Source organism: Chanodichthys erythropterus, chromosome 9 (assembly GCF_024489055.1).
Source record: "Chanodichthys erythropterus isolate Z2021 chromosome 9, ASM2448905v1, whole genome shotgun sequence".
In the NCBI taxonomy this organism is placed as follows: Eukaryota; Metazoa; Chordata; class Actinopteri; order Cypriniformes; family Xenocyprididae; genus Chanodichthys; species Chanodichthys erythropterus.
In genome coordinates this window covers 33358048-33376139 of record NC_090229.1, presented here as the reverse complement: position 1 = coordinate 33376139, position 18092 = coordinate 33358048, and the positions used below count along the sequence as shown (strand labels likewise).

At 36.6% G+C, this 18092-nt stretch overlaps 1 protein-coding gene across 11 annotated transcripts in view; it reads right to left on the bottom strand.

The window, feature by feature from the left end:
- Nucleotides 1-5176: 5176 nt before the first annotated feature.
- Nucleotides 5177-18092, bottom strand: part of aak1a (AP2 associated kinase 1a) — a 69561-nt gene continuing 56645 nt past the window's right edge. For 10 of the 11 annotated variants that reach the window (XM_067395383.1, XM_067395388.1, XM_067395390.1 and 7 more), the window contains one exon: nucleotides 5177-6610. In XM_067395383.1, the coding sequence (XP_067251484.1) occupies nucleotides 5829-6610 (782 nt within the window). In that variant the 3' untranslated portion in view covers nucleotides 5177-5828. Of the gene's footprint in view, nucleotides 6611-10158; nucleotides 16396-18092 lie in introns of those variants that run through there. The other variant, XM_067395394.1, reaches the window with a different exon arrangement.

Below are 18092 nucleotides of genomic sequence, written 5' to 3'. Positions count from 1 at the left end.
GTACTTTAGTAGTTAAGCAGTGAGTTAACGTCTATTGTATATTACAAGCGTACACACACACATACAGTATCTCACAGAAGAGTACACCCCCAACATTTTTGTAAATATTTTATTATATCTTTTCATGTGACAGCACTGAAGAAATGACACTTTCCTTCAATGTAAAGTAGTGAGTGTACAGCTTGTATAACAGTGTAAATTTGCTGTCTCCTCATAATAACTCAACACACAGCCATTAATGTCTAAACCGCTGGCCACAAAAGTGAGTACACCCCTAAGTGAAAATGTCCAAATTGGGCCCAAAGTGTCAATATTTTGTGTGGCCACCATTATTTTCCAGCACTGCCTTAACCCTCTTGGGCATGGAGTTCACCAGGGCTTCGCAGGTTTCTACTGGAGTTCTCTTCCACTCCTCCATGACGACATCACAGAGCTGGTGGATGTTAGAGACCTTGCGCTCCTCCAACTTCCATTTGAGGATGCCCAAAAGATGCTCAATAGGGTTTAGGTACCCTCAGCTTCTTTAGCAAGGCAGTGCTCGTCTTGGAGGTGTGTTTGGTATCGTTATCATGTTGGAATACAGCCCTGTGGCCCAGTCTCCGAAGGGAGGGGATCATGCTCTGCTCATTCATGGTTCCCTCAATGAACTGTAGCTCCCCAGTGCAGCACTCATGCAGCCCCAGATCATGACACTCCCACCACCTTGCTTGACTGTAGGCAAGACACACTTGTCTTTGTACTCCTTACCTGGTTGCCTCCACATACGCTTGACACTATCTGAACCAAACAAGTTTTTCTTGGTCTCATCAGACCACAGGACATGGTTCCAGTTATCCATTGTCCTTAGTCTGCTTGTCTTCAGCAAACTGTTTGCGGGCTTTCTTGTGCATCATCTTTAGAAGAGGCTTCCTTCTGGGATGACAGCCATGCAGACCAATTTGATGCAGTGTGTGGCGTATGGTCTGAACATGGCCTGTTCTGAGTGGAACCTGTCCTGTTAAACCACTGTATGGTCTTGGCCACCGTGCCGCAGCTCAGTTTCAGGGTCTTGGCAACCTTCTTATAGCCTACGCCATCTTTATGTAGAGCAACAATTCTTTTTTTCAGATCCTCTGAGAGTTCTTTGCCATGAGGTGCCATGTTGAACTTCCAGTGACCAGTATGAGAGAGCAGGCATGAAAACGGGTCAGGGGTGAAAAAGGTGAGAAGGATATTACCCCTCTAGGGGGGTCCGGGGGCATGCTCCCCTGTAAGAAAAATTTAAATATTCCATATTTTAAAGCATCAATCTGATGTATTTTGAGATGCTTTTTTTTGCCAACCTGGGGAAAGCTGGAGAAACTTAACTTCAGCCATGAGTCAAAAATTATTATGGCCTCCTTACTAAGTATTATGAAGGGGGATCAAGTGGGAATCTTTATTGGTGTTGATTTTCAGTCTCTTTTTAATGATAGGCTTTACGCATCTGTCAATCATCCCCACTTGCTATTTGGGGGAAGAACCTAGCGCTATGATTGGTCGAACTCTTCTTCTTTTGCTGTTGCTTGATTTGAGGACTGCGCGTGCACAGAGGCGTCAAGGAGTGAGAAAACATACCAGCGTACTTTGAAGTCAAAATGCGTATCCGCTACGCAAATTACGTACAGGTTGGCAGGTCTGCTTATTGATAGAACGGTGGACCACTTTACCTTCTGCCTAGTCAGTCCCCTCACCTCAAAATCTACCTCCTCAAAAACAGTATTTAGCTAATAATTTTCCACCGGAGCTTTAGCTAGCTGGCTAACGTTGTGCTCCCTCCTGCTGTGTTCAATGACTCAATTCATCAAGCTGTAGCTAACGTTAGCCAAGTCTATGTCAACAGAGCTCCTGGGTAACTTAACTTAGATATACCATAAAATATTAAAATTATTGAAACCATCACTCACCAAATTCAGTCAGGTAAATCGCCGAGGCCAGGCGTGCTTTCAGCTTCTGATGGTGGTCTGCACTGGTGATGCAAGGCCCTTCGTTAATATTTCCATGCACTCGCGCTCCCTTCTGGCACACTCAACTGTTCGCAATTCACTGAAACGCAGTTCGCAGTTCACTGAATCTTGCGCTCCCTTCTGGCACGCGCACCTGTTCGCAGTTCACTGAATATTAATTTTTATAGAAAGCATAAGAAAAGCGTCTGATCATAACAACATTGGTATGTTAGCTCGAGCTCTGCAAAATTAGCACTCCAGTCATGTCATGTTTATTTACATAGCACTTTATTCAATAAATTGCTTAAAAGCAAGCAGCTTTACAGTATCAAACATGAAAAACAGTGATCAGAAGCACAACTTCATTTTGTACTATAAAGCAGCTATCCAGTGTGTTCATGTTTTCACCCGCGGAGATCTTATCTCAACAAACTCTACAGACGAAATGAGCCAGAGAAGACTTCCACGTGAAAGAAGACAGAGCCTCGGCGCACACCTATTATCGTCACGGACCAATGGTAGTATGAAGGTGTTTTGCAGCTGGAGCGAACTTTTCCTGAAAGTTCTCTTTGGTAAACCGTTTCGAACTTCCAAAAAGAACACAAAACTATTTGGCCTGTTTTGTTCGAAATGACGTCACATCAGTTCGTTCTTCAATTTCGTTTGAAGTATATCGGGGCCTTAACGAGTCACATGACACCGGGGGAGAGAAAATGGCTAATTGGGCCCAATTTGGACATATTTTAACTTAGGGGTGTACTCACTTTTGTGGCCAGCGGTTTAGACACTAATGGCTGTGTGTTGAGTTATTATGAGGAGACAGCAAATTTACACTGTTATACAAGCTGTACACTCACTACTTTACATTGTAGCAAAGTGTCATTTCTTCAGTGTTGTCACATAAAAAGATATAATAAAATATTAACAAAAATGTGAGGGGTGTACTCACTTCTGTGAGATACTGTATATATATTTAGAAATATTTTGGAAATATGAAAAAGAGCTTTTTTTTTTTTTTACTACTGAGTAACCTATGAAATGTACTACTCCTACTCATAATTAGTATTTAATACATATTATTTAGTTATATCGGATTATATAGTTAAAAAAAAAAAAAAATCAATACAATGACACCTTTTAAACATTTCATTTATTACATAGAGATTCTACACCAGTGAGTGTTCTGCATAACTCAAGTATTTCCAAAAGAGAAGTGCTTCCAAATTCATTCAAGGCCACCAAACAATCATGGCTGTTTCAACATTAAACATAAAAAATATGAACAATCCCCAGTCTCACACTCATATAAAACACCTTTCCACAAAGAGCAACGTGGATACACACCTAAAATTCACCCTATATAATATAAACTACACCTTATAACTCTTAGTGTCATAGTGAAAAAGTGTATGATGCACATGTGTATATTAACTACACCCTTAATGCCTCATTTGCATTTATGGGATGAAATGCTAAGGCGGCAAATGAAGAATGACAATTGTATTGAAAATTTACACGAGCAAAAGTTACGTGTTTCATGAGTTGGGACGGAATTTGCACATACTGCATTTAATAAGAGATTGAGTGGATATTGTGAACAGCAGAGATAACAGCATCTTGGTACTCGAGCTGCCTGTTAAAAACATAATAAAGGGAATGTGCAGTGTTTATTGATAGCTAGAAAATAGTATAGAAACATTCTATTACAGTTGTGTGCAATATAATCCAGCATCAATTGGATTTAACGTCCAGCTGTATAATATGAGCCCAACACTAATGTGCTAAATGAAAAACATCATTAGATTGTATTAAACACTGTACACTAGCACTGCTCTTCCATAAACACTGTGCACGAGATCAGCTATTGCTCATTCAATATTTAGAGCTTATGTCTGCTTGCTTTTCATTGGCTTTCATGCTAAACATGATTATTAGGAAAATACTCAGTTGGAGCAAACTCTTATTAAGGGTCAAAATGAAAAAAAAAAAGGTGATTTAACATATGGATAATTTAAAAGGTTATTGAAAAATAGATTTTAAAACTATTATATATAATTTCATAACTGCAATACATTCAGGTTTTCACAAGCAATGAGACAATGTGACAATGTGATGCTTTCCCCATTCAGATGTGCAAATGTAACATACTTAGAGCTATAATGATGAATCTGACAGAAATAACCTGTTTTCTTTTCATTGTAACATTATTTAAATTAAGCATGTTTAGACAGCAAAATAAATCTATAATGTACTATTTAAAATATTAAGTAAATTTATAAAGTATACATGATAGTAGTATGAATTTATGCTGATTTTTAATTACATAAAACAATAAAAGTGCAGTAAAAATGTATTACTGTATTTGTTTTTTACATTACAGTAATACGAATGGAAAAAATTGTCATGAAAATAATGTTACAATTCAAAAATATTAAAAGATTAGTTCACTTTAAAATGAAAATTAGCCCAAGCTTTACTCACCCTCAAGCCATCCTAGGTGTATATGACTTTCTTCTTTCTGATGAACATAATTGCAGAAATATTAATAAATATCGTGACGCATCTGAGCTTTATAATGGCAGTGATAGGGTTCAATGAGTATGAAGCTGAACAAAGTGCTTCCATCCACATCCATCCATCATAAATATGTGCTCCACACAGCTCCGGGGGGTTAATAAAGGCCTTCTGAAGCGAATCGATGCGTTTGTGTAAAATAAATATCCATATTTAACAAGTTATGAAGTAAAATATCTAGCTTCTGCCAGACCGCCTTCCACATACAAGTTACGAAGAAAGTGTAACTGGCGTCGCGTCAATTGCACTTTTTCCGTAAGTTTAATAGGGAAGGCATAGGATGTAGCGGAAGCGTTGTGAACTGCAAGAGGTTTACACTTTCTGCGTATGTTAAATACAGAAGGCGGTCTGGCGGAAGCTCGATATTCGACTTTATAATATCTATAAATATGTATATTTTTTTTACACAAACACATTGCTTCGCTTCAGAAGGCCTTTATTAACACTCTGGAGCCATGTGGAGCACATATTTATGATGTATGGATGTGGGTGGATGCACTTTCTTCAGCTCATACCCATTGATCCCTATCACTGCCATTATAAAGCTTGGATGCTTCAGGATATTTATTAATATTTCTCAGATTGCCTTCGCCAGAAAGAAGAAAGTCATATACACCTAGGATGGCTTGAGGGTGAGTAAAGCTTGGGCTCATTTTCATTTCAAAGTGAACTAATCCTTTAATGGTGCTTAAAACATGTTTTCTTTTGCATCTGGGGTAAAATTCTTCACGAAAGGGGAAAAATAATTCAATTTCACAGCCCAATGAAATGTTGGCTGATAACCTTTTGTGTGTGTGTTTGAGAGACTAAATCAACTAATTAAATCGGTTTTATTTATTATCAATTTTTGGGACAGGATGTTTCCTGTTTTTATTATGATGTGTGCGACTCTGCCAGATCTGAGCCTTTACAAAACAGCCTGGCATGCCATGATAGTAGAAGTACCATCGGTAAGCAGAATAATACAAACATTTAATAGTGGGAATAATTATTTAAGTTCATGCTCATAATAGAAAACGATCCAACATTTTTGCTAAGCAACACCCCAATTCAGTTTTTCTGTGGACGTGGTACATAAACAGTACAGAAATTAAGTTTGACAGCATGAGAATGACCTGAGGTAGCAAAAGATGTCACACAATCAAATGTTTACCCAGAGATAGACAGCCAGAGGCCATTAATGTGCTTCATTCTCAAATATATTACACTCAGGATACAGCATTTTATAATGCTAAGCTCAAATCTTTTAAGGGGCGATAGTACTATGGTGTGGTTTCAGATGCCATTCTCTTAGCGTTTATCATGACGGCCTTTAAGGTGGAAGGGCGCCGAGACAAACGGGTCACCAGAAGCCACATCAGACGTCAGATTGTGATGATGCTCACCGCTCGGTTTGTGCTCAGGGTCTGTGTTCACGGGTCCTTCGTAGTGTCTGGAATACTTTGAAAGTGCCTGGGGTCTAAAGGGCAGAGGCGTCACTTGGCCGAGGATGCTCTGGTCAAGAGAAGAACCTGGATGGGGGTGTAAAAATCTCTGCTGGGCTGCAGGATTGGTGTAAACCATTCCAGAAGTTTCCTTCTTCCTACCAAAGGGGGCTTGGAGGAAAATATCAGGCTGTTGAGGCCGAGCTGGCGGACGAGGAAAAGGCGCATTGGTGAATACATCTCCATCGCTGTCAGCATCTTGTCCAATCCGAAATGGAGCTTTGGAGAAGATATCGACGCCTGGATCTGCACCTGAATGTTGGGCTTGTGACACCAGCTGTGGCGAGTGGTTCTGAGTGTGGACAGAAACCAGAGAGGACTGGTTTTCAACTGGTACCTCGGATTCGGAAGACATCTGGAGGTTTCTCGAAGATGCAGGGCTTTGGTCATCATCGTCATCCGAGTCTTGAAGTAATGGTCGGGAACCACTGCAGTCCAGACTTGGAGTTTCTTCTCCACTCACCTGTGACCTCCCCCCTTCTTTTTCTCCATCGTCTTCATCACTGGAATGAAAACAGTCCTCCACAGGGTCTTCAACATCCCCTCCCTCTAAAAGCATTCCATATCCATCACTCTTCCTTCTGGCTTCTGCAAAACAGAAAACCGTAAAAAGAAAATGGATAGTTAGCGACATTTTCGGAAAAACTCTACAGTATGAATTCAATAGCAGGAGAATCATTATGGACAATTTAATGATTGTGACCAAAAAGTATTTTGTCGTTCTGTAGAACTACAGAATGAAAAACAAAAAGGTTGAAACAACCTGAATCCTCTATTGTTGCAGCTTGTATCAGGACAATGACATTACTGTGCCTCCTCTATCGGATAGTTCACCCAAAAATGAAAATTCTGTATCATTTACTCACCCTCATGTCATTCTAAGCCTGTATGACTTTCTTTCTCCCGCTGACCACAAAAGGAGGAACTTTGAATTCTGCACTGGTGTTTTTTGAATGAATGCGGACTGGAGAGTTCAAGCTTCAAAAAGGAATCAAGTCTACTGAAGCCATACAGTCACTTTGTGTGAGCAGATTAAGCCAAGATTAAGCCAAATTTAAGTCATTATTCCATGAAAATCTGGAAATCCAACATAGATACCATCAGGAGATCAAGTTCATCAAAGAACCAGTCACAGCAGTTCAAGAGTTAACAGCCTACTGAAGAGGAAGACTGTTAATTTGGTCTCTTTGGCCCTGTTTCCACCTGGTATTTAGATGCGTTTTGGTCGATCGGATCACAATTAAACAGGTTTGGAACAAATATGATGGTACGGAATGATGACAGAATTTTAATTTTTGGGTGAACCATCCCTCAAGACGAGGATCTGTTTGTCAAATGTATGGATAGTTCACCCCAAAAACGAAAAGTCTGTCATCATTTACTCGCCATCGTGTCATTCCAAACCTGTACAATGTTCTTCTGCAGAACACAAAAAAAGATCTTTTGAATAATGTTGTTAACCAAACAGTTCTGGTGACCATTCACTTGCATTACATGAACAAAAACAAGCACAGAGACATTATCAAAATGTTCTACAGAAGACAAAAAGTCATAGAGGTTTGGAACAACGTGAGTAAATGATAACAGAATTTACATTTTTTGGGGAGAACAAGTAAATAAAATGGGGGAAAAACAAATTATTCAGGAGGACTCCATTACACAAGATGGCTACACAATAAAGCAATAGAGCAATACAGGACAAATAAAGCACATTCTACTACAGTATAATCCACAGAGACGCTACGGACTAACACCACAGGAAATACCATGAACAGTCAACATCTATAACAGCTACCACTGACAAACAACCTTGTTTCCACAAACTGTCACCCTTCATTTGAACACATTTCTGAGAAATGTCAGGTCAGAACATTTAAGTTCATAAACTAATAAACAGGAAGAGCAACTACTTTTTTCCAGGACGGTCAATATAACAAGTAGGTTGAATGTGCGATATCTATATACTAACAATGACAGTCCTACATTTGTTTTTTTGAAAGTTGTACTAGCAACAGACAAGGTTAATCAACTCAGTGCTGGAATTATAAAATTAATTAACGAAATACCCTAAAAAGAGCCATGGAAACAAGGAGGTTACAGAAAACACAATGACTGAACTGAGATCAGAGCAGAGACGTGATGCAAGTCTTACCTTTAGGATGAAGTAAATGGTTGGCATTAAATTCAGGATTAATACAGCAGTGCACTAAGATTTAGTTAAATTATTAGTGCTTACATCCTAAACACACTGCAGAGCCATGGACAGTGTTGATTATCTGTGTAAAATGTGCTTTTGTTTGCATTATATATATATATATATATAGTGGGTATGGAAAGTATTCAGACCCCCTTAAATTTGTCACTCTTTGTTATATTGCAGCCATTTGCTAAAATCATTTAAGTTAATTTTTTTCCTCATTAATGTACACACAGCACCCCATATTGACAGAAAAACACAGAATTGTTGACATTTTTGCAGATTTATTAAAAAAGAAAAATGGTCCTAAGTATTCAGACCCTTTGCTGTGACACTCATATATTTAACTCAGGTGCTGTCCATTTCTTCTGATCATCCTTGAGATGGTTCTACACCTTCATTTGAGTCCAGCTGTGTTTGATTATACTAATTGGACTTGATTAGGAAAGCCACACACCTGTCTATATAAGACCTTACAGCTCACAGTGCATGTCAGAGCAAATGAGAATCATGAGGTCAAAAGGAACTGCCTGAAGAGCTCAGAGACAGAATTGTGGCAAGGCACAGATCTGGCCAAGGTTACAATAAAAATTCTGCTGCACTTAAGGATTATGGAGGCCACTGTGCTCTTAGAAACCTTAAGTGGAAGACGTTTGTGATGACCAGAACCCTTCCTAGAGCTGGCAGTCCGGCCAAACTGAGCTATCGGGGGAGAAGAGCCTTGGTGAGAGAGGTAAAGAAGAACCCAAAGATCACTGTGGCTGAGCTCCAGAGATGCAGTCGGGAGATGGGAGAAAGTTGTAGGAAGTCAACCTTCACTGCAGCCCTCCACCAGTTGGGGCTTTATGGCAGAGTGGCCTGACGGAAGCCTCTCCTCAGTGCAAGACACATGAAAGCCTGCATGGAGTTTGCCAAGATGGTGAGAAATAAGATTCTCTGGTCTGATGAGACCAAGACTTTTTGGACTTAATTCTAAGCGGTATGTGTGGAGAAAACCAGGCACTGCTCATCACCTGTCCAATACAGTCCCAACAGTGAAGCATGGTGGTGGCAGTTGCAGGGACAGGACGACTGGTTGCAATCGAGGGAAAGATGAATGCGGCCAAGTACAGGGAGTGCTCAGGACCTCAGACTGGGCTGAAGGTTTACCTTCCAGCAAGACAATGACCCTAAGAACACAGCTAAAATAATGAAGGAGTGGCTTCACAACAACTTTGTGACTGTTCTTGAATGGCCCAGCCAGAGCCCTGACTTAAACCCAATTGAGCATCTCTGAAGAGACCTAAAAATGGCTGTCCACCAACGTTTACCATCCAACCTGACAGAACTGGATAGGATCTGCAAGGAGGAATGGCAAAGGATCCTGGATCTGAATACTTAGGACCATGTGATATTTCAGTTTTTCTTTTTTAATAAATCTGCAAAAATGTAAACAATTCTGTGTTTTTCTGTCAATATGGGGTACTGTGTGTACATTAATGAGGAAAAAAATTAACTTAAATGATTTTAGCAAATGGCTGCAATATAACAATGAGTGACAAATTTAAGCGGGTCTGAATACTTTCCGTACCCACTGTATATTATATATATATATATATATATATTGATGAGGCGGGATGTGGAAACGCATTATTTGAGTGCAGATATGTACTGATTTGACAAAGATGAACAATGCAGAACAAAACCACTTAAGGAGTCGCCTTAAAGGGCTAGTTCAACCAAAAATGAAAGTTCTCTCATATTTTCTCACTCTCATGTTGTTTTAATGTTGACTAACCTTTTTTTCTGTGGAACATAAAAGAAGATATTTTTGTCCATACAATGGGAGTCAATGGTCACCAAAACTGTTCGGTTACCAACATTCTTTAAAATATCTTTAGTGTTACAGAGAAGAAAGAAAGTCATACAGGTTTGGAACGACATGAGGGTAAGTAAATGACAATTTTAATTTTGGGGTGAACTAACCCTTTAATAGTGAAAATTGGACCCTAAACTAAAGTGTTACCAAAATCCTTTGTAACATTATCAATATCTTTAATGTCATGTTTCAATTTAATGCATCATTGCAAAAGTATTAATTTCTTAAAATGAAAAACAAATAAATAAAAACCACTGACCTTAAACATTTAAACAATAGTGTAATGGAATTTAGAAAAAAAAAACTTCTCTAAAGGTGTGTGAAAGCAAAAACCAGCATTCATGATGTTTAGTTACCGCATTTGCATTTGAATGTGGCATCCCTGATATCTATGAACACAGACTAAGACACAACTATCTGTTCCCATTGACATTTTTATTTATTATCTTCCTTTTCAGAATTTTCATTGTCGCATAAAAACAGAAGGAATACGGTGCTCGATAACATGAAGAAAAAAGGATGAAGCGATGGCATTCCATTATAGATAAGACTTTTTTGTTGTTGTCATTATTTTCTCCTGACATGGGCTGTAATACACGCTACAACACAATAAAGACTTCAACGTCAGACTACTTAGCCACACCGCTAGGTGCATAAGAGTACTATGAGCACTACAGTCAGATTGCATAGGTCAGCCACATTAAAACAAGCAAAGGGAGGAAAAAGAAAAGAGAAACTGACAACAAAGAAAACATTCACTTAAACATAATATTGCCAACACACTCTCATGGTAATTTGTGACCATTTTACGCTTTGGCTAATTCGAAAGAATCTCATTTGTGGGTTTTCGTACGATCTGCTTACGTCCCAATGATGGTTTAAACAACGCTATCTCATGACCAATTCGTACGTATTTACGACCTCACTTGATTTAGGGTTTTAGGTGATTGGTTTAAAGGTGGGGTGGACCATCAGGTTTGTTTTATATTTTTCTAAAAATCGTGCGTTTCCATATGAATCACTCCGTACAAATTAACACGAAATCACCAACTCGTGAAATAGTTATGTATTCTCATGAGAACGGGTTGAATATTACACAACAATGTTCTACTGATGCAACATTTGTACAAGCTTTGGACAAAACATTGACTCAAAATAAAACAATTCTCTAGGCATTTAACAAAAAACATTGAAGTACACTATAAGAAGTTACATCTCAAAATAAATAACTGTGTATTATTACTGCTTCCGCACATCTAATTATGAAAATTCAAACATCATACATATACATAAAGACATGTTTTCTTAAATTGAGCTGTTTTATGTTTGATATGTGTCTTTAAAATTTGACTTTGTAAAGATTTGTCAAGAGTCAGTGTCGACATGTCTGATATGTGCTGCCTAGACACCGGTGTAACGTCAGCTTCAGGATAGTGATAGACCGATATATAGGCCAATATTTGACCATTCTGAGATATTGACATTTGTTGAAAAGTTCACTCGAAAGATAAGGTATTTCTGTTGTCAATTTTTTAGTGAATTTTGAGTGCATCTGAAGGTAAATAAGTGTTTATTTAATTACAGTAATTTTAATGTCTCAAATTGTATTAATATCAGCTTTATATACACTCTTAAAAATAATGGTTCCAAAAGGATTTTGCAGTGATGCCATGGAAGAACAATTTAGGATTCCACAAAGAACATTTCATTGAGCCAATCTCAATGAAAGGATTTGCTGTGAAAAAAAAAAAAAAAAAACGTTTTGGTGTTTTTCTTGGTGTGAAGAAAATGTTAAAAATCTAAAGTGTGCTTTTCCACTATAAAGAACCTTTTATGCAATGGAAAGGTTCCATGGATGTTAAAAGGTTCTTCATGGAACCATAAATGCCAATAAAGAACCTTCATTTTTAAGAGTGAAAGACCTGCTTTCTAGATGGAGGGTTCCCAAACTTTTTGTCCAATGAATTTCCATCACTTTTCCATGACATTTCAAGTTGTCTGTGATTACTGGAAAGGATTTTGAAAAATTTGTTTGATTGAGACAATAGCATATTAACCATTCAGGCCGATTTGTGAACTATGCGTCTTTGGACAACACAATTAGTCTATAGAAGAGCAGTATCTAGCTGATGAAGTACTAGTTAGGCGTATCTATGAAAAACAATTCACTGTTGTTATATACATGACTTCCAGGCCCAGAAAACACAACTTTAAAATCTCATAGATTTTCCATGATTGTGAGGACCCTGTCAATTTTGGTATTGCCTGTTGAAAAGCACAATTACTTGTTTAGGTTGTTATTTTCCAGATGTAACTGAATGAATCATTGTGTGTTTGTCATTTCTGGTAAACGTCACATGGCAGATGAGACCTCGGGAGGAGCAGACCGTCATAGGCTCAGTCCAAACACATTTACTCACAGTTACAAAATAAACACATATCTGTCTTATTGAATTTTTAAGAGATTACGATGCAAAATAGAGGTTATTTGAGGAGGTAATGGATAAAAATAAATGCTGCCTACAGGCACAGCTCATGAGGTTTTGGAACAGTTTATATTTACATTTATTATTTAGATCTTGATGGATGAAATGTTACTGAACACTGAATTTCTTCAGAACTCTGATAGTCTGATCTGTTCAAGTTCAACAGGCAAAATGTGACAAAAGAAAATCCAACTGACAGAAAAGCAAATTTGACAACTTTGTGCTCTAACATACAGATAAATAATCTTTATCTTATAATAATTATCTTGAGAATAATACACATTTATACAGATTCTCAGTTTTTACATTCATCCTATACCATCACGGCCTAATTTACCCTCAATATGATGCATGCTTCCTTTTCATCTACAGATTGCATTTATCCTTTATGTGTCTTAAAAGGGGACGATGCATAACTGGATTGGAATTATAAAAATTAAATTTACACCATAGTGGTAGAACCGTATGTCCGTATGTCAGATATAGCAAAAAGCAAAGAAAAAGAAGCAAGGGGCATGAATAAACAAACAAACAAACAAAAAGACAACAAGGAAGGAGATGAGACAGAATGACAGAAAAAATAAATGACAGGATCAAAGAACATCACAGAGGAATGAAATTCAAGACGATTAATACTGTGACAGATTATAACGACTGCAAAGGGAAACATCTGTTTAAATGTGTGTTCATTTACAGCAGTTTATACATTTATCTGTGATATTGCCTGTCTAGAACTTTGCAGGATAATATGAATCTAATGTAAACGTACATGAGAAAACTTTAAATGCAACTTCTAAGGGCCAAAACATACTCAGCATAAGTATGTGAATGCTAACAGTTCTAGACACTTCAGCTCTTGTTCTGTTTTAATGGCACAGACATTTTAAGGTAACCTCACCTTTTTGAGGACTATGGTTTATTACCATCAGAACACTTGCTAATAACATGCTAGCAGTCCCTAACATGTTAGAAGTCTAACATTGCATGTTCTACATTACGGTTCAAAAGTTGGGGTCAGAATGATTTTTTTTTTAAGGAAAATAATACTTTTATTCAGTAATGGTCCATTTACTTAATTAAAAGTGGCGGTAAAGATTTCCATTTTAATAAAATGCTTTTCTTTTGAAGTTTCTATTCACCAAAGAATCCTGAAAAACACATATATCATGGTTTCCACAAAGTCAATGGAGTTCACACTCGTAATCCTATTTTATATGTTCATATAACTATCACATAATGATATATTCAAATAAAACTTCTAAAATATTAATACAAAAGTGTTTTTTTGTTTGTTTTTTATGTTTTGTATAACGCTAGTTTTGCTGTAGTTCATAATTTGAAATTTCAAAGAAAGTTTTTTTTTTTTTTAAATTAACAAAATTAATGTAAGTTGGAGGTTGATGTAGTAATAACATGTTAATAACACGGTAACTTTAATAAAAAAATAATAATACACATTCACATGTTGCTAAATATGCTAAACAATGGTTTTAGTTGAAAATTGACAATGAATGTTTTATATGCTTAAGTTCCACCAGGTCAAAGCTGACCTGGGAATGCGAAGGCGTATGCTGATTTTGAATGCATTAGGAAGGTTAAGAAGTGCAACTGTTGATATTATATTGATATTAATGAGAAATATTACTTGAGCAGTGTTCTGGCATTGCTAGCATGTTGTAGCTGGTTGCTAGAGTGTATAGTGTGGCCAAGCATTCATATCTATGTTTGTATACTTATGCAGAGTATGCTTTTGCTCTTAATGGCTCAATTTCTTGAAATTTGCTTTAGTCTTTGCTTTAGTTTAGTTTATTTCTGCAGCATCTTCCTTTTAAGATGTTAAACCCTAACCCCCGACTTACTCTCGTTTTTTTTTTTTTTTGTAGTCTGTCTGCCACTTTATAACCACATTGGGTATAAACAATGTTACAACTGGATAAAATTGGCATCATATGCCTGGAATCATCAGTTGGCTGACCACATCAATAATCAGAGGAATCAAAATGTACTTAAATGTGTAGTTGTGCATGATTCAACCATCCACATTATCCTAAAGATGAATGATTGCTTTCATAATCCTTTAATAAAATGTAAACTTTACTCTGGATTAAAATAAAGAAAGAAATATATCGTCAAAGTCGGGCGGAAACCTTGTATAGTTATATTTCAACATCATTTTTTCATAAATTATTGATATTTATCAACCTTTATGTCTGTCTGTGGGTTTTGCAAACATTTATCCAATGAAAAGTATTACTATAAATTGAGACTAAACCTTGTAACGCATTGGATCCTCAAAAAACCTCAACCTCATAACTCCACCTGCCTCGATCTTGAATGAAGTGCCGCATATATTTAAACTGCCTCTGCTTGTTTGCGATGCAAACATGGATTGAATACAATTGCAATGCACGGTTGTTTGAATAAGTACAGCATTTTCTATATGTATAAAGGTGAATGTTTTATGTATTTAAGGAGTGGAGAAGAGTGTCTTAGTCCAGCATTTGTCATAAAGTCTCAGTCAATATTGTCTAAAATAGCCTGTGTGTAACACTTCATCTTGTATAACATGAGATTTTGGCCAAATGACAGAAAAGCGCACACATAGCTTAACTTTATAACCTGCAAGTTGATAAAAAAAAAAAAGTATTGCGATGCACTGACTGCCTCAGATGCGCTTCTCTAATGACAGACAAAACGTGTGTCTGATTATATATAAAGCCACAATATAAACTTTAACAACACTTTAATTATTTAAAAAAAATAGTGTTTTTTGCTATTCTCTGAAAAGTAGCATTTTTGGGAAAAAAGGTTTCCGCAGCAACGAAAATCTATAGGTGCTTGATCAGACAAACATCCTCATCACAATACTAATGTGTTACTGGTGGTTTCCAGAGTGTCAAAGTGTTGTTATATGGTTGTTGGGTGTTCTGAGTGCTTTTAGCAAGTTACTAACAGGGGCAGTCGTGGCTTAATGGTTAGCGAGTCAACCCAAAGGTTGCTTGTTCGATTCCAGTACCAGCAGGAAATGACTAAGGGGCCCTTGAGCAAGGCACCAAACCCCCAATCACTCCCCGGGCACCACAGCAAAATGGCTGACCACTGCTCTGAGCGTGTGTGTCCACGGTTTGCAGTGTGTGTGCGTGTGTTCACTACTCACTACTTTGCTCCTAACGTGTGTGCACTAACTCTGATGGGTTAAATACACTTTCACTAAGTTCAGGTTTTTTTTTTTTTTTTTGAGTGGTTGCTTGATAGTTGTCAGGCTAACATTTAATAAGCCAATCAAATCCCAATGGATTAATTCAAATTCAGTCACAAGTTTCTTCCCATTGAATATTCTGTTTCATTTTTATATGTCACAGTGACAGAAGGCCATTTCATTATGTCTTTAAAGATCCGTATTCAAATAGTATTTAAAAAAAAATTTGGTATGTTATAATTGAGATGTAAGTTTTGGGGGTTGAAATAAATCATCATTGGTTGCTGTGTTTTGACATCCTGAAGAATGAAGCATAAATCAATGATAGAGTCATGAGAATGTTTATGGATCAGCAGAAGAGAGACAAACAGCAAATGTGAAAAGAATGCCAAAGGAAATGTGCGTAAGGACGCCCAAGGGTGGACAAGGTTTATGGGATTACTTAAGGTTGAGGTTTCTAAACTCTCGCTATATTTTTAAGAATTGCACGCTGCCCTCTCCCTCTCTCTCTATTCATCTGCCTCTCTTTCTGTTTCCTCTATAAGTCGATGAGTTGGTCCACCAGCAGAAGAGAGCGTGCCAGCGAGGGCAGACTGGTCTCAGAACTGCCACTGTTGCTGCGAGAATGACCACCTAGAACATGCCGGAAAGAGGAAAAGAGAAAGAGTGAGAGGAGAGAGAGAGAGAAAGAAAGAAAGAAAGGGAAGGGTGTGAGTAATGAGAATTTCGAGAAAGAATGAGGATGAAAAGAAGATAAAACGTTGACGGAGGGTGAGTGAAGAATGAGGGTTGAGAAATGAAAGGAGGAAAGAGAAAAAGCAAAAAACAGATGAATAGCAGGAAAGAGAAAGCATAAAACGCTAAAAGATAACAGCAGAATCGAAGTGGAATATTTTAAAGAGGATGGCTAAAAAGAAAAAACAAAAAGCCTAGGTAACATTTTATTTTGATGGTCCCATTAGACATTCTGTTGGCTATAAGTAGCTTTGCAAGTGCATGTCAACTTATTCTACTAACCGTAACCCTGCCCCTAAAAGTCTCTACTAATACTCTCATGAGAGTTAGTTGACATGTAGGTGCAACGTTACTTAGAGTCAACAGAATGTCTAAAGGGGACCATCAAAATGAAGTGTACAAAGTCTAAAGACTTGAGCTGAATTACAGTGTGTTCGCTGTAATGCTACTTTAGGTCATATAGTTTACTTTAGGTCATATAGTTTACATTTTAGGTATAATATATTATGTATGTAGTACAGGCAACCACATACTTCAATATCATAAAAGCCATGTCATATTTCACCCCAAAATTAAAGGAAAAATAATAGCAATTACATTTTGCATAAAGAAATGTAAGAAAACTAAGCCAATTTTAGGAATAATTTTAAGCACCTTTTTACTCAAACTCCCATTATACATACATACATACACATACATACATATACATACATACATATACATAATATATATACATACATATACATTATATATATATATATATATATATATATATATATATATATATATATATATATATATATATATATATATATATATATATATATATATAAATGTTTTTGAAATTCTTAATTTTTAATGTAATTGTTAATGCTTAATTTTTAACAGAGTTTTTATTTGAATGTATTTTAAAATGTAATTTATGCTGAATTTTCAGTGTTAGTTTTGAATTAGTTTTCACTTTTAAAACGCATGATCCTTCAGAAATCATTCTAATATGCTGATTTGCTGCTTGAGAAACATTTCTAATTATCTTATTTTGAAAACGGTTGTGCTGCTTAATATGTTTGTGTTAATAGTGATATTTTTTTCAGGATTCTTTAATGAATAAATATTTTGTAACATTATGAGTGTCTTTACTGTCATTTTTGGTCATATTAATTGCTGAATAAAAGAATTACCATTTCTTAAAAAAAAAAAAAAATTAACCCCCAAAGTTTTCAATGGTAGTGTATATACAATAAATATATAAATAAATATAATGAATTACTTTGTGTTAAAATGACTGTATTTCAATCTGTATTACAGCATTTTTTTTTTTTTTTTTTTTTGAGGATTATTTATTTATATATTTTTAATGAGAATAACCACTGATAATAATGGAAAAAATCTCAAAAGTAAAACACTAAAGATATTAAGGTACTGAGAATTTGGGAAAATAGATGTCACAATGCAAAACATAACTGCATATTTTTTGTCTTTTGATTTTTTGGTGAAATATGACTGACATATTTTGGTAAGATTCACCCATTTAAAAATGACTGCGACAGGACGAGGACAGTTTGCGATGCAGAAATTTAAGAATGTGTCAAAGG